General features: G+C 46.1%; 3 protein-coding genes across 3 annotated transcripts; 1 reads left to right on the forward strand and 2 right to left on the reverse strand.

Annotated features, from left to right (window-relative positions):
- Nucleotides 1–3492: 3492 nt before the first annotated feature.
- LOC106373345 lies at nucleotides 3493–4677 on the reverse strand. Its single transcript, XM_013813531.1, has 3 exons — nucleotides 4671–4677; nucleotides 3630–4429; nucleotides 3493–3543 (listed from the first exon to the last, which is right to left on the reverse strand). The coding sequence occupies exons 1-3, from the start codon at nucleotides 4675–4677 to the stop codon at nucleotides 3493–3495; spliced, it is 858 nt and encodes a 285-aa protein (XP_013668985.1).
- Nucleotides 4678–5299: 622 nt separating this feature from the next.
- LOC106376323 (protein ENHANCER OF LHP1 1) lies at nucleotides 5300–10205 on the forward strand. The gene is made up of 12 exons (XM_013816385.3): nucleotides 5300–5678; nucleotides 5750–6840; nucleotides 6965–7141; nucleotides 7228–7341; nucleotides 7747–7851; nucleotides 8167–8301; nucleotides 8384–8439; nucleotides 8534–8636; nucleotides 8727–8843; nucleotides 9030–9156; nucleotides 9280–9410; nucleotides 9526–10205. Exons 1-12 carry the CDS (start codon nucleotides 5399–5401, stop codon nucleotides 9907–9909), a joined length of 2820 nt encoding a protein of 939 aa, XP_013671839.2. The 5' UTR covers nucleotides 5300–5398; the 3' UTR covers nucleotides 9910–10205.
- A 4858-nt stretch (nucleotides 10206–15063) lies between these two features.
- On the reverse strand, nucleotides 15064–17326 carry LOC125583138 (meiosis-specific protein ASY2-like). The gene is made up of 4 exons (XM_048749721.1): nucleotides 16561–17326; nucleotides 16360–16494; nucleotides 15406–16133; nucleotides 15064–15300 (listed from the first exon to the last, which is right to left on the reverse strand). The coding sequence occupies exons 1-4, from the start codon at nucleotides 17324–17326 to the stop codon at nucleotides 15064–15066; spliced, it is 1866 nt and encodes a 621-aa protein (XP_048605678.1).
- Nucleotides 17327–18696: the final 1370 nt, after the last annotated feature.

Consider the following 18696-nt stretch of genomic DNA (forward strand, 5'->3'; position numbering starts at 1 on the left):
GTGAAGGTAATTTGATAGTTTGGATCAATGTTAGTGTAGTTAGCACTAATGTCCCAATCTTTATTGTTGTTTCCTGAGAACGTTGGTAAGGCGAATGTGTTTGTTGTTGAACAGGGATTTGACGTGGTAAGGGAGGTTATAGTTACGATTGGAATTCTAATGGCTTAAAGGTGGTTGTTAAGCCATGGACGCGCAAGAGTGGTTGGTGTGTGAGGTGTGTTGTGTATGTAGGTTGCGTGGACATGTTGACGTGGTTACAAATGAAACCCGATGAATTAAGAAACAAGAAATCCCCCGTGTGGTTAAAATCACAGCTAGAACCACAATAAAGCTAACCATCACAAGGAGATAAATTGGCAAATTAGCAAAAGCTTCTGTCTAGATTAGTTTGTTGACAAAAGGTTACATAGTAGTTTCTAGCCGGGATGACAACAATACAAAATACACAATAAGTCTGAAAACTAGGAAGGCACATTAGTAGAATACATGTAAAGGTGCCTTGTTAATCCGTAGAATAAAGTTAAGGAGAGAAGACTAGTAGTAAGCTGGTAAGACGATGGTTTTATACTCTTCCATTGCGTATTGTCGGCGGACCTTGTCAACAATGTCTTCTGTGAGACCGCTCATGTGTGGAAAAGGGTCACCGTAAAGATGTAGCTCCATAAACTTAGCACAGACAGGACCGCAGTCGCCAGACCTGGTGTTTACATAGGTGCCCGTTTTCCGCTGACATGTAAAAGGAGATAGATCACGGGAGTTGTTCTTCACCACGTAGCGGATGAGATAGGGGAGCATCTGGAGGATGGGCCTGAGAAATCGTTGAACATCTTCCTCGTCGTATAGAGAGGGTAGTGAATCTAGTACGTCAACATGTCCAGCACGGAGGTTGATGGCTAACCCCACCCAGTGTCTGTCAGCCCAGATCATCGGAGTGTATACCTTGTTCACTTTTTTCATCCAGGTTTTACCAGGGAGCAAGATCAGTTTTGATATCCGATGGTCTCACCGGATTTTGTCTTTCTTAACTACGGCTTGGAACTGGCGATCTTTGGACTGCATCAATGAGGTAAGGATGGGAGGCATAAACGTCGCATTCTCCATCTGTAGCACATCTTTGTGATGCATGTCTAGCATGTGCATTAGCACCGCCATGTGCTGGAGGGAAAAAGAGAAAACATACAGAGATTGAGTTAGTAATAGGTGAGAGCGGGGGACGATGCTATATCAGTAACTGTGGTTGCACGTACCAGAGAGTCTGTCCATTGGGAGGGAGTAGCAAGCTGGAGGAGGAACTGGTTGCTGAAGTCGAGTTTCGAAGGTGTGACGTGGAAGCTGATAGACATAGGAAAACAAAAGAGAAAGTTGATGAGTGAAAATGTAGAATGTATGGTTAGAAGAAGATGGTTAGTGATCTCGCACATTTTTTTGTTGGCTGCCATGGTTTTCGCGAAAATGTCCCATAGATCCTCCGGTGGAGGAGTGACCAGGAGGTAATGGGGGAAATCCAGGCGGTTGAGGAAAGTTTGGGCTAGTCTGCCTCAGACGGCTGATGGTCCTTTGTTTTTTTTGCTGGCGATGAGTCACTGAGCTCGCAAACTTCCTGGTCAGTCGTTTGTGCCTGCAATATAAGTGGAGCAAGTAGTAGATTGGAGACATCGATTTCAAAGATGAAGAGAGCTATTGTTAGAAACAGTACCTTGAGTTCGTCCACAACCCTGCGTACTGTCTTGTCTAGTGATGAATCACTAGCTTCTACCACCCCGTGTTCTTTGTTTGGATCCTAGAGCAATTAAAAGAGTGAGTGAGTTTAGAAAGAACGGTGGTTATAAGCAGAGGATCAATAAAGTATCAGTGAATGAGGAAGTGTCCTTTACTTGGTAGATCAAACGGCTGGTAGACCCTTTAAGAGTAGCTGTTGCAGCGAAAGCATTGGGCGTGGAGTAGTGGGTAGAGAAGCCAGCGGGCTTGTTTGGGGAGCTGGTGGGTGTGGTAGTCAAAGCAGGTGGTGGGGTAAATAGTGGATTAGGAGAGATGGTGGGTGAGGTTGTGGCAGCAAGTGTAGGGTTAAAAAGTGGAATTGGGGAGTATGGAAGGGCTGAGGAGTCGTAGACAGGCGGGGCGCTATCAGGTTCGGGTAATGTAAGACCGTGAGAAGGCGATGATTGGGATGTTGGTTTGTTAAGAGGGGTAGCATCAAACTGTGGCAAAGTCCCTATTGGGGCGTATTGTTGTGAAAGACGTCCTTGAGAGGAGAGAGCGGTAGGAGGGGGGAGCGGGTGTTTTGGAGAGGTGAGCGCAGTGAAAAGGGGAGATACTTCGGTAGATGTTTTTTTGATTGGAGAATGTTGGGCGAGGGAGATAGCGGGTAGAGGAGAGTTATGGTCAGGTGAGGGTGGGTCTGATGTTGGGGTGGTAGGAGGTATGTGGTTGGGCGGTGCGTGGTCAAGGGGGTCGATGACAAGGGGGATACATGATTAAGTCTCGTGGGTGGGAGAGTTGTGGTTATTAGAGCCGTTAGTAGGTGATGGGTGGTTATGTGTTTGATGGTTAGGAGATTGGTGGTCAGGAGATTGATGGGAAGTTATGTGGTGGTCAGGTGAGTTGTGGTCAGTCGCTTGGGGTGGAGTGGAGCGTTGGTTATGAGAGTGGAGTAAGGGAGAGTGTGGGACGGGAGAGTGATGTGGAGAGGAGTTGTGGTCAGCAGAGGGTTGATCCTCTGATAGGTGATCAGTAAGAACGGGGTTGTTGAAATCAATGCGTCGAGAAGCACAATGCTGGGCACGGTATTGACTCAGAATAAGAGATCCAGAACCCAAAATGCCATCAGAGACCTGGGAAACAGTAAAACCTCAAAGTATGTTGAGAAGCACAATTTGTAATGGTTATGTATGTTGTTATGCAAATCAAATGGGTTACCTGCTTGGTCTTACGCCTCTTAGAGTTGGGAGAATCATGGTGATCGTTGACGTGAAGATCATTAGTCTGTTGTGGCTGAGGTGCGCTCCTGCGACGATGCGTGACAACAAACTGTGGTAATAAAGAAGTGGCTCTGCTCCTTTTACGTTTCCGGTGTAGCTTTTGTTTAAGACGCTTGTTGGATGCTCCCAACTTGGCGACTGTGGCTTCCAACCCGGTGATTTTGCCAACCATTATGGTGGCATTGGCTTCCAAAGTGGAGATTCTAGCTTCTAACAACTCGTTGGAGGGGGCAGGGGTTGGAGTGGAGGACGCTTGCAAGCGTGTGCTATGCCTTTGTTCTGTATGTACAGAAGTTTCTTTCGACGCTTTGTGAGGTTTGAGCGTAGACTCCTTTCTTTTCCTCGGAACAGTGTGTTTCTTCTGGACGGGTTGTTCCGGTATTGGAGTAAACGTGAAAGCAGGCTCCGAGCAATCTCCTCCGGGCCACATAGCTTTAGAAAAGCAGTGGTTGTTGGCTATCAGCTGCTCCATGTATGTCACCTTATCATCTGTCTTTTCGTTTGGCCATTCCCCTCACCCAGGATGTGGTCCCCTGATGACCGGTATGAGTGGTGTCACCAGCAGCTGCATGTGACAGAACACACAAAGTTAGTGTGGTCAGTCAGCAAAAGAAAGACAAACAATGGGCGATAGAGGAGCTATATACTTACAGAGGGGTTAACTTCGACTTGTAGAACTGCGTCTAGTTCAATGGAAGGATGGTTAGATAGATTAGGCTTGGTAAGGTCCATTATTGTCTGGTCGTTTAAGGGAGCAGAGATCTTCGAGAGCAACAGGGGTATGGCTCTGAAAGCGAGTAACTGCAGTGCTAGAGGGAACCCGGTGAGACGGAATGTTTCCTGTTTGAGCTTCAGAACAAGCATATCAACTGGGCTGTCGACGGGCTTGCCTTTCTCGACCTTAGGCGGTTTCATGCAGCGTATAGTGTGTAGGAAAGATTCACGCCCCCAAGGGAATTCGAGGAAAGCATCAACATCGTCCAGCATCTGAACGTATCTCAGCGTAGGGCGGTGAATCTGTTGGGAGGCGATCAAGACTCCATCGAGTATGATGATGAGAGCAAGTCGGATTCTCCTCCACTCATCCATTTGGTGGTCGTGCTCAAGCTCGTCAGCTAAGTCTGTAATGGTGATATTGTCGTACTTGCCAACTATCTTCTGCCACAACGGATCTTTGTGTGCGCCCCTCTGCTTGTTTGCATCCTTTCGGTTGTGGTCAGGTGCTTCGTAGCCGTCGGGAAAAGAGCCACAATTAAGGCCGGTAATGGTCCCAAACTCTTCGAGGCTGAATCTAGGAGGGTCTTTACCAAACACAGACCATAGCGTGTGTTCTTGATTGCAGCGCAACTGGCGGGAGAGAAGGTTGTGTATCAGCTTACAGGAAACTGGGCACTGACGAGTGTGGAGATCAAAAAGCTTTCCGAAAGAAGATTTCCTAATCTTTGCAAACGCTGGAGAATCGCGAAGAACATGGCGAACGAAGGCTAGAATGTTCGACCTAGAGTAAATATTCAGACGATTTCGGGGAAATCTATCAGTGGCGAAAAGCCTCTCGGGGAGGCGGGTATCACACGCCCGCTTTGCAAATTATAAAGAAAAATGCAAAATTTTAGGGTTTGTTCAAAGCCGACGGAATCAATTAGTTTATATGTGGGAATATGGAATCAGGAAAAGTGAGAAGCTGGATCTAACCTTCCATTTGGAGTTTGTCGATGAAACGCTCGCACCGCAAGTAAAATGAACTTTTGGGTCGAGAAACGGAAGGCAAGACGATGATCTGGGGAAACAGATAAGCGAATTCGGTTAGAAGAATCAGAAAATCAAAGTGACAAATTCTGGGGGAGGTTTGATTTGGACCGCAAAGCTCAAGAACTTCTGGGTCGAGAAACGGAAAGCGAGACGATGATTTGGTTAAACAGAGAAGTGAAATCGGAGAAGAGAGTCAGAAAATAAAAGAGACAAGATTAGGGTTCATCGGGTTCATCGGCATATCCGAAGAAAGAGATTAGGGTTCGTTGGGTTTGAAGAAGATTAACAAGAACCGTGAAAAGGGGAAAAGATAAAGTAAACGAAGGGTTTGTAAAAAGTAAAAGATAAGGAATCGGTTTGGTTTTGGTTAACTAGATTGGTCTCGTTGGTTAGGATTTCTATCTAAGTGAAGATGACTCTAGTTAAGGGTTATATTAGTAAACCTAGAATAAGAAAGTGTGTTGTAGCACAATGTGTCTCTGAGTGATATTGATAACACAAAATGTGTCTCATAGTGTAAAAATTTCAAAATATCCACGTTTTATCTCAAAAAGTGTGAAAAGGGCAAATATATCTCCCGGGCATCACACACTCAAATTCGCGCCGAATGGGAACGAAAGAGGGATAAAAGTAAACCCTAACAGCAACAGGAGCCAGACGCGACAAATGTGATGAAGTCACGAACGCTTAAACTCCGTGAAGCCCATAAAGTCGGCGGAACCGCCGCGGCGTTTTGCTCTATTCTTTGGGACCAGAAAGCGGAACACTTTGTCACTTCATCTTCTTCGGATCCATCCATCTCCGTCCACGATGGACTCTCGCCTTCCTCTTCGCCCCCGACGATTCTCCGACATCACCAAGACGGCGTCACCGCCTTGGCTCTTAGCCAGGACTCTTCTTTCCTCGCCTCTGGATCTATAGATCATTGCGTTAAGCTCTACAAATTCCCAAGTAATTTCTTAGCAATTCCGAAGCTATTGTTTCTTTGGTTAGTTCATCTAACAAGCTCCCTTTTAAATCAGGTGGAGAATTTCAGACAAACATAACCAGATTCACGCTTCCGATTCGGGTGCTTGCCTTTAATGGCTCAGGGAGTTTATTGGCAGCTGCTGGAGACGACGAAGGAATCAAACTCATCAACACGATTGATGGCTCCATTGTTCGAGTTCTAAAAGGGCATAAAGGACCTGTGTCTGGCTTAGATTTCAACCCTAATGGTGAGCTCTTGGCTTCGCTTGACTCAAATGGGACTGTTCTATGCTGGGAACTTCAGAGTGGAATCGTTTCCTACACCCTTAAGGGTGTTGCTCCCGACACTGGTTTCAGCACTTCTGTTGTGAATATTCTTAGATGGAGCCCTGATGGTCGAATCCTGGCCGTGCCTGGTTTGAGAAACGACGTGGTGATGTATGATAGATTCACCGGGGAGAAGCTTTTTGCCCTGAGAGGGGACCACCTCGAGTCTATATGCTACATAACGTGGGCTCCTAATGGGAAGTATATAGCTACATCTGGTTTGGATAAACAAGTGCTTCTCTGGGATCTTGATAAGAAACAAGACATAGATAGGCAGAAATTCGAGGAGAGGATATGTTGTATGGCGTGGAAACCAAATTCTAATGCTTTGTCTGTGATTGATGTCAGGGGAAAATATGGAATTTGGGAATCTTTGGTTCCATCATCAATGGTTTCTCCTACTGTTGGTATTCCAGACATACTACCAAAGAGGAGGAATGAGATTCTTACTTTTGATGAAGAAATGGAGGAAGAACTATCTCCAAGTTTAAATGATGATGATGATGATGATGATGATGATGGAGCATCTCATCAGCCTAGCAGGAAAAGAATCAGGAGAAAAACCGTTATTGAAGATGATGTTGATCCTGATGAGGAATTTTATGATGAGGGTAGCAGCATACCTGGCTACAGGAAAAAGTCACACGGTGTGAGAAGTGGGCTTCCCAGAAACATTGCCCGATCAACCAAGTTCAAAATGCAAAAACCTTTTCAACCTGGTGCAACACCCCCGAAACAAGGAAAGAGGACCTTCTTGTGTTACAATATGTTGGGATGCATAACTACAATTGAACACGAGGGGAACTACCGTATTGAGGTGCTTGAGGCTTACCTTTGTTATGCTTCTTATTTCTAATGTCTTCCTTATATAAGTTTTCCATATAGAAAAGATTCTTTTGTGAAATTTTTGGATGTTTTTCTTCTTGTCACTCTAAATGCAGACAGATTTTCATGATACTGGAAGAGGTCCACGAGTTTCATCAATGATCGACATCTATGGCTTCACTATGGCATCAATAAATGAAAGTGGATGTGCTTTCGCAAACCCCAGCAAGGGAGAAAAGAACATGAGTGTTCTTATGTATCGACCATTCAGAAGCTGGGCCAGTAATAGCGAGGTTAGAATCATTACACTTAATTCATCCCAACTTACAGACCAGCATAGAAAGTAATTTACTTGTTTTTTTTTATTGGAAACATGAAGTGGACAATGAGGTTTGAAGGTGAAGAGGTGAAGGTTGTCGCTAACGGTTCTGGTTGGGTAGCTGCGATTACAAGCCTCAATTTGCTTCACATATTTAGCGAGGGTGGTTTACAGGTCTCTTCTTTTGCTTTCTATGGTTTATCATGTGTCACCATTGACGTAAGCTGATAGTCTACGCAACTGATTGATCGTTGTTTACCTTAAAGTGTTGTAAATCGTTTTTCTCTACTGAACTTGCTGTTGTGTTATGTTCCCTGTTTGTCTCTTACTGGTGTATACTGTATTGTCAGATGAAAAGGTTATGTAGTTGAATGTTTGTTTCATCCTGTAGTTACAATGAGAAACTGCAGCTCTAGAAAAACTAACTTGAACTGAATGCTAGGGGAATGACTGATTTAGTCTGTATTTCGACTTCCACAGTTTCTAACTGAATTAGGGGGTGCTAGTGTGTAATGTGTACCTCACTAGTTAAATACTTTTGATTTTTTTGATCTGATAAGAACTGGTCATTTCCTGCAGAAACATGTTATCTCCCTTGATGGCCCAGTTGTCACTGCAACAGGATGCAAGGATCAACTTGCTGTGGTAACTCATGTTTCAGACTGCCTTCCTTCAAATGAACAGGTAGGCATAGTTTGTTTTTGTTTTATTTTCCTTATGGATTAACCTTGGAGTCACTTGATATCCATTTATAGTGTAAATAGTGTGAGAGAACATTTTCATTCGTGTTTGGATACTGACCCAACTCCTTAAGCTCTATCTTATTGCTGTGGTTTCATTGTATGAAACTTTGATTTTAAAAGAAATCTGAACTTTGACCCAAAAAAAAAAGAATTATTTGACGGACATTCATGTATCTACCAATATGACAAACAATCATACACTCAGGTTGTTATGTACCCTACATCCTCTCCTCATCCTTGTGTTGACAATATGCAGGTGATGGAATTTAGAGTCTTGAACATATCCAAAATGACTCGACAGTTGAGCGGCCGTGTTGCCTTAACCCCTGGCTCACATTTAACATGGATAGGATTCAGTGAAGAAGGTTCTTTCAGCTCATTTGATTCTGAGGTTTGTTTGGCTGACCCATTTGCTATGTCTTTGGTACTCATTTCATAAAATATGTTTTACAACAACAACATTTTTATTGCAGGGTGTGCTGAGGGTTTTTACTAGTCAATATGGTGGCTCGTGGATCCCGGTCTTCAGGTTTGTTACGTAGCTATCAATAATTTCTGACAAGTTCCTTATTATCTTTTCTCAAATGGTATTTGTACGTTACTGAATTCATTGTCATTTTCAGTACCACTAAAGTGAACAAACAAGAAGAAAACTACTGGGTGGTTGGTTTGAATACAACCAGTTTATACTGTATAGCTTGTAAACACCCAGAACTTTTCCCACAGGTAATATATATTATAGTTGCCAAGACTATGGTGTTTACTGTATCTGCAAAAGGATAGGTTGCCTCACCATTCTTCTTCCTTCCATTTCAGGTGACACCAAAACCAATCCTTAGTATTCTGGACTTCTCCCTCCCGCTTGCATCTTCAGATTTAGGAGCAGCATCTCTAGAAAATGAGTTCATTATAAAGCAGCTGCGTTTATACGAGGTTTTCCTCTCTCCTTGTTACGCCATTTATAATTGCTATTATGTCTCCCTTCATTTTCGTAAGAAGTTTTATCTGAGTTGTTCGCGTCAGGAATGTGTGAGTGAAACTGTCAAAGTTTGCGTAGATTAGTATCAAATATCTATATATTTTCAACCAATTCTAATATATATTTTCCTCTGATCCCAGACTCAAAGAAGGGTGGACGATATGGCTTTTGCCGAGGTGGACACGACAGCAATTGAAGATGAGGCTTTCGACCTGGTATTTTCTCAAGATAGATGCATACTACGGCTCATCAGCTCGTGTTGTAGCCGTAAGTCAATAATTTACATGTGTTGTTCGTACACGCGTCTGTGAGCGCTTACATACTTAGAACATGTCGAATTCTATGTGAAGTTATTTTCCAGAATTTGACAACAATTTTCTTTACTTTTAGGTGACAAGTTTGTAAGGGCCGGTGAACTTATGAGGTTACTATCTCTAGAAAAATCGATGAGAGCCGCAATAACACTGGTTACCAAACTCAAGCTTCCATTCTTGGCAGAGAAATTCTGTAGCATACTCGAGGTACTCCTTTGCAAAGACCTTTTAGCAATTCGTATTTTCGGCACAAAAGAAAGACAGAAAGTTCAACCACAGATTCTCATTCTCATGATGCTAACTTATGGTTTTTCTCTAACAGGAAAAGTTGCTCGAAGAAGCTAACGAGGCTACCGAAAATCATCCGCAAAATCCAAGCAGAGAAGTGGTTAAATCCAAGGTCCAGAATTGTCCGGCTCCGGTTCAGACAAGCGAAAACACAGAGGCAGTTCTGAAAGCTTCTGCACCTAAACCGTCTCCTACTACACTTGTTAGGAAAGCAAAAGTTTCAGAAGGTCTCAAGCTGGGAAAAGAACAAATAAAGAGAGACGAAACTGACGATGTGAAGAAAAGAGAGGTAAATAAATTGAACTTGATGAAGAATCCTGTGAACAGTGTTAACAGTGATGACAAGGGACTGAGAAAGGAAGCGAATCAACAAGACGCACGACCTTCTTCAAACCCGTTCCTGAAATCAATTGTTTAATGAGTTTTTTGGATGTTTTTGATTCTGGTTTGGCACCGTCAGCCTCTACGTCACTTTCTGCCAAAGTCTCTGTGTTCAGTTAGAAGGAAATGACTCTCAAATCTATTTCTCTGTCAGCATGTATGTGAGTTTGTTCATGGGTTTTCCCAAAGTTAACTTTGTTGTCCAGTTCGATGATTTCGGTATCTCTACGACCTTGAAAGTTTTCATCTCATGATTGTTTGACCCAAAAACGGTATATTTGCTACTCATGTTTGTTGGAATCATACAATAAAGACTACTCATGTTTGTTGGAATCATACAATAAAGAATTTAAGTATAAGTATTAGATTCTTGAGGTTTAGGAAAAATCTTCATATATCAATATGAGAAAAAGAATATCCAAAGATTTCATTGATCAAAAATTGCATTACAATAATGATTTCTACTGTAAAGTGAATCAAAGAATGTATAAAATCTTTATAGGATGTGTTCTAGATCTAGATGGAAAAAAAGTAATTTCTAATAACGAGGTAACTCTTTATTTATAGAAAAATAGATATCTAAGGTTTCCTAACAAAGTGGACCTAATTCATTATCTTAATGGACTTTGAGGGAGGATGTAAATCCATCCCAACAGTAAGCCCCCCCAAAGTTCGTAGAGAAAGATGAAACCGATCTCTGCGAATTTTACGAATAGGGTTTATGAGACAATGAACTAGGCACATACCCATGTCATAGACGATTGTCATGAACGGGCCGTCATGGTTAGGTTGCCATAGATGAAGTGTCATAGACGGACCGTCTCGGGCGAGCTGTCATCGACATACTTCTGATTCCGATCAGACTTCTTACTCCGGGATGGTTGCGCGAACGATCTGTGAAGACACAACAACAGCTCGGCTTGAAGGCTCGAAGCGCAGATCCCTCGGCGCGACGCGAGAGTGCTTTTGGTCGATCGCACGTCGACTAAACACATCCGGTTCGGCGGCTCCTCGAAGCAACGTGTACTTCTCGGCCCAACGAGCTAAAAGCCCGCGAAGACGACGCGAGCTAGGTCACAGAAGAGCATTAGGTCAGCTATATAAGGAGATGAGGGTGCGACGTAAAGAGGATCCGAAATCATTCACACATACTTGGCGGCTAAATTAGGGTTTTACCTTTATTATCTTGCCGTGTTGTATCTTTCCGGTAAAGCTCTTCGAGCTCCGACACCTTTTCATTTACGCATTTCCTTTCCTTGTAACCGACGAAACGCTTTTCCGACCATCAATAGGACGTCTTTGCTTAACCCACATTTAAAACCGAACGTTCCCTCGTTTAGTACCGTTTCCCGATCAAACAGTTGGCGCCCACCGTGGGTCTCTAGCAAAATAATGTCAACAAGATGGCGACGAGCAACGACGGCTCTTCCTCTGGAGAAGAGCGTGAAGCTCCCGAAACGATGCCTGCGTTCTTTCCTGCGACTCCGGCGCCGCTACCACTCGCATCCATAGAAACTATCATGGCGCGCCTTGCACAGCAGGACGCAGCCCAGAAGGCGGCGACCGACCAAATCGCGGCGCTCGCAAAAATCTTAGCCCCTCTCACTGCGAACGTGGAAGCTTCGACGGTGTAGTACCGAAGACATCTGTTTAATACAGATAGAGCGACCGGCGCGACACCGGCGCACGCTGAAGATCAAGATGTCAACGACGGCGATACGGCTCAAACCCCTGGAGGTCTTGACGCACAGACCATAAACGAACTCGCCGCGTTAAAGCAATCAGTGCTCGATATAAACTCCAAGATTCACAACGTAACGACGTCCACTCCACAAATCAAGCGTGTCCTCGGAGACTGTGAATCCTACGTAGTAAGCTAATATCTCGGTGACTACGATGTCAGAAATGATATAATGGATGCTTACCTAAAGCTCGTCAAGGACCTCACACGAGATTTCGAGTTCTTTGAACTCACGAAGGTCCCCCGCAGAGAGAACAAATGCGCAAACGCCCTCGCAGCCCTCAGAAGGAAATTGCACGACCAAGTGAAGAGAACGATCCCAATACACAAGATCGAGAAACCAAGCATCAGTCAAACAACTGAGCAGCTAGCCATCACAGCATCCGTCACCGACGCAATACATATTGATGAAGCAGAACCTCGCGCAACAGAAAGTCAGTTCAACGATTTGCGAAAGGAGTTCATCGCTTACTAAGCTGATGGTAAATTACCTACCGAGAAGTGGGAGGCAAGACGACTCAAGCGGCGCAGCGCGCATTACGTCGTCAAGGACGGAGAACTCCATCGATGGACCGCAACAAAGGTGCTCCTTAAATGCATTTCCGGCGACGAAACAAGACTCGTCATGGCCGAAACGCATGAAGGCGCAGCAGGCAATCACTCGGGGGGGGGGGGGGGGGCGAGCTCTCGCATTGAAAGTAAAGAACCTCGGTTTCTACTACTGGCCGACCATGAACGCAGACTGTGAATCCTACGTTCAGAAATGTGACAAGTGCCAGCGACACACTTCAACCATCCACAGTCCGACGAAATTACTCCATACCTTGACTGGCCATACCCTTTCATGCGATGGGGAATGGACATTATTGGGCCAATGCCGAGCTCTCGACAGAAGAGATTCATCTTGGTCTGAAGGAGGTACAGAAGTTCGTCTGAAAAAAACATCATCTGCAGGCACGGACTCCCCTACGAGATAATCACTGACAACGGATCTCAGTTTATCTCGCATAACTTCTGAGAGTTCTGCGACAGGTGGAGAATCTGTCTCAACATGTCAACACCGAGAAACCCGCAGAGTAACAGTCAAGCCGAGTCTACTAACAAAACAATCATCGACGGCCTTAAGAAGCGACTCGACTTGAAGAAGAGTTCCTGGGCCGAAGAACTAGATGGAGTCATGTGGTCCCATAGAACAACTCCGCGTGGAGCAACGAAGGCTAACCCTTTCTCGATGGCCTATGGAATCGAAGCAATGGCACCCGCCGAAGTAAACGTAACGAGCTTACGCCATTCCAAAATGCCGCAGAATGTCGAACTCAACCATGATATGCTCCTCGACGCCCTAGACGACATCGAAGAGAAACGCGACCAAGCGCTTCTTCGCATTCAGAACTATGAACATCAGATCGAGAGCTACTATAACAAGAAGGTTAAGTCTCGCCCTCTCGAACTAGGCAACCTCGTTCTCCGGAAGGTGTTCGAGAATACCAAGGAATGGAAGGCTGGCAAACTCGGAGCCAATTGGGAAGGACCTTACAAGATCACCGAGATAGTCAAACCCGAAGTTTACCATCTCGAAACCTCAACCAGCGAAGCACTTCCACGAGCTTGGAACTCGAAGCACCTTCGACGTTTCCACAGCTAAACAAGCGAGTGAAAGATTCAGAGTCACGTTCACTCGTCTCAAAAAAAAAAAAAAAAAACCGAGTAAATGCGCTTTCTCGGCCATTTTTACTCGAAAAACAAAGAACTACGAGTGGCTTGATCCTCCACAAAGGGGGTACGTAGGAAGCCTTAACGGGTCCAGCTGTAACAAAAAGAACAAACAAACTCCTCCCTTGAGAAGTCCACACCGCTCATGCGATGCCCACACGAGCTCGCCCTGGCCTCTCGATCAAACGTACCGGCACTCGCTTCCCACCATCGAGTATGTCCTGATCAGACACGTGCTCGCGGGGACTTGGTCGTATCACGGCATTAGCTGATATGTCTGAAATGATGACTCCTATCCGTTTCATGATTTACTAAGTAAGGTTTGGCCGACCGAATGCTTAGAAATTACTTTGAAATCAGATCTTGAACTGTTACCATTTAAAAGAAAATTTTCTAGTCCCAAGTTGCCCGCCTTTGGCCCGCATCTAGTCAGCGCACAGATAGCTGGGCCAACAAGCGAAAGAACTTAAACGACTGACGGCTTAGCGACATACGGTCGCAAGCCCGCTAAATCTATCACCTTTACAAGACAACGTCAAAGATGGCGATATCATTGTCTCGAAACGACGTGAATCACATGCTTCAACGGGTAATCGCTGTCACAACCAACGCCTACGAAGCTCTTAAAAAGAAATTCAAAGTCTCAACTCTCTTATGATCCTTCGAGGACTCTAAGCCAGATAGCAATTTTACGATTTGTTGAGTATTCGAGATCAAAGAGAACCAAACGGCTAAAACGGAGTTTCTAAGAAAAGGCTTCTTCAAAAGAAAATGAGATATATGGAGTCCAAAAGCGAAGTTCAAAGACCTCTCCGGGCCGAGTCAAAATACAACAAAAGAGAAGAGTTTAAATTCGAAAGAGACAACAGAACTACTCCTCGGCACCTTCAACCTGCTCCCGTGCAGTGTCATCACCATCGGCAGATAGTCTTGGAGGATCCGCATTCACCGTTTGCTCCACGCCCTCATTCCCAATATAGGGAGTCGCATCGTTCCGCGGGCTTCATATGGATTCTCTTTGTCTTGGTCCTTCGAGGCCTCTCCTTCGTCGTCTTCACCTGATTTCCCATCCTGCTCCTCCTCTCGGTCGGCAGAAGAATCAGAGATCTCCATAACGGTGGTCTGAGCCTTGTCCTGCGCAGAGACCATTCCCTCGTCAGCGGCTTGAACATCGAGTGTCGGCGCATCATCTTCTGGGATACTGTCTCCAGTAGCGCGAGAGGGAACGACCGGACTCTCGAGACGATCATTCGGGCTTTGGAGAGCAGAGGCAGTCCTCGGGTCGATCAGGTTTGCATTTGTCCCGAACAGGTTAAGACCAACAAAGAACCGCTCGTCGACGAACTGAGAATCAAGCTTAAGCGGAGATAAGGCCAAATCATCTTCAGGGATTTCGCCAGGGTTGAGCTTCGAAGCTTCCTGCTCAAACTGCTTCTCTTGAGTAGCGAACATATCGATGGTCTCCTGAGGAATGTCACGACCACAAGTTTTCAAAGCTTCAAGGCATTTCTTGGTTCCGAATGCCTGACTCTGCAGCAGACGCATCGTGTCGAACGGCTCGCGACTAGCCCACCAATCGCGCAGGTTCCCGAAGTGCTTATTGCACTTCGCGACCATCTCAGTTTCAACCCTCACCCTCTCCTTTGTGACCTCGTAGACACGCGAATCCCTGAGTCGGTCCAACTCCCTCTTGTGCTCTACGGCCTTAACTCCCATCTCTTCCATGAGATTGGCCTTTCACAGCTCCATAGCTTCGATAGTAGAACGACCGATGGAAAGCTCAGCCTCAGCTGCGTCAGCCCGCTCTTTTTGAGCCTTTCTTCGAGCAATCGCTCGTTCTCTCTTGTCAGCCATCTTCTCGTACTCCTCTTGCCATTCCGCCCTCTTTCGGCGGTAGAATCTACCTTTGGCCGCTACCTTCCTCTTCAAACTCTCCGACTCCGCGAGCGATTCCTTTAGCGTCGTATCGTATTTCTCGACCAAGAAGTTCGTGACTCCGTCTCACTATGGAACACAGAAGCAAAACGCTTAAAGCTCAAAGAAAAAAAGGGATGCACGCAAAAATAAAAAGAACCTTACCAATAGTTTAGTAAGAGTAAAATCAATGTACTCGTCCTTGAAGACCAAGTCCGCAACGGACGAGAGAGGATTCGGTCCACATTTGATCTGACTGACAAGTTCTGCGCACTTGTTCGGAGCGTAGATGAGGGGAGTCAGTCCGTCGTACTCGAACAAGACGCGGTCCGGGAACTCGACCCTTGGAGTCTTTCTTATGACCGGAGCACCGCCAGTCGACGTACCAGGAGCCGACGGAGTGGAAGCCCCAGCGACATTTGCAGCGGCGACAGAAGAAGCTTGACGACGAACCGCTCCTCGCTCACTCGCCTTCTTCGTTTTCTTCTTCAGCTGAAGCGAAGCTTCAGGGGAGGCATCTTCAGGATCATCCTCTAAGGCCAAATTAGGAATCGGCTCGTCAGTTGATCTGTCCCGAACCACGGGATCAGCAGTCTCGATCTCTCGAGCCTCGACACTTCCCCCGGCGAGAGATTGTTGATCGCTCGACTGCTTCTTCTTCCTTTTCTTTTTTGACGGCTCAACCGTCTCATCAGGAATCGTATCGTCAGGGACCGTCTCACGGTCCTCACGAACAGAAGGATCATCGCGAGATCTCTTATGACCCTTCCTTTTCTTGGGAACAGAGGAAGTGGCATTGGGAAAAGGAGCCCGAAGATGGAGGGTCGTATCGCTCGTATTGGCGATCCCCGTTTCGTTAGGAGGGTCGGCGTTCCGACTCTCGGGAGGCCTAGCTGGGAGGCTATCATGGCGCTTAGATCTGAGAGCCCTCTCATTATCCTTGCCTCGGCGATCTTCTTATGCTCTTCTCTGGTGAACAACGAGATTCATCGCTTAACGGTATTCACTGCAGGAAGATAACTTGAATTACAATCTCCTGCAAAAAATTAGAAACATAAGTCTCGCGATGAAAAGGGAAGACGAAGATTTATGGGTACCCGAAACGAGAAACGGACTTACTTTTTAAAATCTGGTCGACGCACCGACAAATCCTTTCCCAAGAGATATTTCCGCAACGCTCTTGATCGAGTCTCGCTACTGCACGCGCACTCGACAAAAAATCCTCCGGACACTCGCGCGAAGTCGGATGGTCGGCTGCACACAAAAAAAAAAAGTGATCAGTACCCTAGGCATCGACGTGGGTTAATAGAAGTGTTCTACTGTGCAAAGTGTTCCATAGCACTCGATAATCTTCGTCTGGAGGGTCTTCGAAGGCAGAGTCGTCAGACTCGACGTAAAAATAAGACCTCTGCCAATCCAGCATTTTGCTAGGATGTCCCCCGATCACGTTGTAGTTCGGCCGCATCTTAATCGACAGGAGGCCTTCATCTAACGGGTTGATAGACGTCAGCTCCTCGAAAGCCCGAACACTGAGAGTGAAATCGATCTCAGCAGCCATGACCATCAGGGCGACCGTAGTGCGCCACGAGCCATTCAGAAACTGACTTATCGCCGCACCTCGGTGCCTCACATACAACATAACTAACCGAGGAATCGGAAACCAGAGCTTTGTGTCGTCTTGAAAATAAGACTCATAAACACACTGGAACCCGACAGGCGGCGACCAAGGTCTCTGACTTTCCGAAGGAATTATGGAAGTCACCCCGACTCCTCGACGCTCCCTCAGAAGCCTCTTTACGCTGCCAGGAGTCGAGCGCGTCTTGAGAACGTTCTCCCAAGATTGACCGCTTACTTTCGGCGAGCGCAGAAGCTCGGGTGCCAAAGCAGGAAGCTCCTCGAAGATTCCCCCAGGATAATGGCCCGTCAGCACGTAGTTAATGGGAGGAACTACCTCTCCCGCGCCGCCCCGTCCATCTCTCGTGCAAACCTGCGCTTCAGTCGGAGCCCCTCTAACTTCTTCTTGGTGAAGGCGCGCCGACTCGGAAACCAATAGTCTCTGGGGAACGTCCAAGCTTCTGGCATCCATCATCGCCTCGCGATGAACCGACTCAAACTCCTCGAGCGGATCACCGCTCGTATCTCTCGCGGGACTTGACGAGGTCACGGCCGCCTTCCCTTTCTGCTTACGAGATAATCACCCACCAGACGACATAATGCTATATATAGTACAACAACAACCTAGAGAGAGAAGTGGAGAGGAAAAGAGAGAAAGTACCTGAACACGCGAAGAAGAATAGAGGAAGTGAGAAGTAAACAGGTATTTATAGGGAGAGGTTCAGGGCATTCCCCAATGCGTCATCATAGGCCTACGTGGGCCAGTTTGGGCCTCAAAGGAACACTTAGTTGCCCACGAAACCGACGCGTCGCTTCGACTTCCCGCTTTAATCCGGTCCGACCCAGATCGAACCAGCGGTCCGACCCAGATCGAACCAGCGGTCGAGGTCAAAATCGGTTTAGCCAAAAGAAAACCGGTTTAACCTGAAACTTAAGAAGCCGAGGTAACGTCCCGTAAAATACCAATCGAGCTTCACGTCTTCACGACGAGCCGTCTATCCGTCCAAACCATTACCTTCCAAATTCATCGAGCTCGACAGAACGTCTCCCACCGATGAACTGGGGGGACTTACTGTAGGGGCTGGATTCGACCATCCATCAAGGCCCGAAGAATAGACGGCCCGGCCCGGCCCGTATAAGGCACAGTAACAGCTCGGCTTGACGGCTCGAAGCGCCGATCCCTCGGCACGACGCGAGAGTGCTTTTGGTCGATCGCACGTCGACTAAACGCACCCGGTTCGGTGGCTCCTCGAAGCAATGTGGACTTCTCGGCCCAACGAGCTAAAAGCCCACAAAGACGATGCGAGCTAGGTCACGGAAGAGCATTAGGTCATCTATATAAGGAGAGGAGGGTGCGACGTAAAGAGGATCCGAAATCATTCAAACATACTTAGCGGGTAGATTAGGGTTTTACCTTTATTATCTTGCCGTGTTGTATCTTTCCGGTAAAGCTCTTCGAGCTCCGGCACCCTTTCCTTTACGCATTTTCTTTCCTTGTAACCGACGAAACGCTTTTCCGACCATCAATAGGACGTCTTTGATTAACCCACATTTAAAACCGAACGTTCCCTCGTTTAGTACCGATCAAACAATGATGCTCTTAAACCCCAACACAGAGACTTCTTTCTGCTTTTTTTAGCAAGACTTCTTTCTGCTTTTATTAGAATTTCATTCCTTTCTTTTCCGGTAAACCAAGCAGAATAATGTTAATCCCTTTTCTGGAAAATCAACAGATAATGGCCCAAGAAAAGGTGCAGCTTCCTTGAAGTTGATCTGTTTCTGTGCAGAAAAGCCTTGTTTATTTTTATCTATCTACTGTTCAGTACAGGACATTGTTCTTAC

The sequence above is a fragment of the Brassica napus genome, chromosome C3, assembly GCF_020379485.1.
Source record: "Brassica napus cultivar Da-Ae chromosome C3, Da-Ae, whole genome shotgun sequence".
Taxonomy (NCBI): domain Eukaryota; kingdom Viridiplantae; phylum Streptophyta; class Magnoliopsida; order Brassicales; family Brassicaceae; genus Brassica; species Brassica napus.

Coding starts and splice junctions, on each gene's coding strand:
- LOC106373345 (XM_013813531.1), bottom strand. Junction 3,544..3,629: donor AAGTCGAAGTTAACCCCTCT/GTAAGTATATAG, acceptor TGTCACATGCAG/CTGCTGGTGACACCACTCAT.
- LOC106376323 (XM_013816385.3), top strand. CDS start 5,399: ATGAAGTCACGAACGCTTAAACTCCGTGAAGCCCATAAAGTCGGCGGA. Junction 5,679..5,749: donor TAAGCTCTACAAATTCCCAA/GTAATTTCTTAG, acceptor CTTTTAAATCAG/GTGGAGAATTTCAGACAAAC. Junction 8,637..8,726: donor ACCCAGAACTTTTCCCACAG/GTAATATATATT, acceptor CTTCCATTTCAG/GTGACACCAAAACCAATCCT.
- LOC125583138 (XM_048749721.1), bottom strand. CDS start 17,326: ATGGATGCCAGAAGCTTGGACGTTCCCCAGAGACTATTGGTTTCCGAG. Junction 16,134..16,359: donor CGTCGACCAGATTTTAAAAA/GTAAGTCCGTTT, acceptor ATAGCCTCCCAG/CTAGGCCTCCCGAGAGTCGG. Junction 15,301..15,405: donor TTACTCTTACTAAACTATTG/GTAAGGTTCTTT, acceptor TTCTTGGTCGAG/AAATACGATACGACGCTAAA.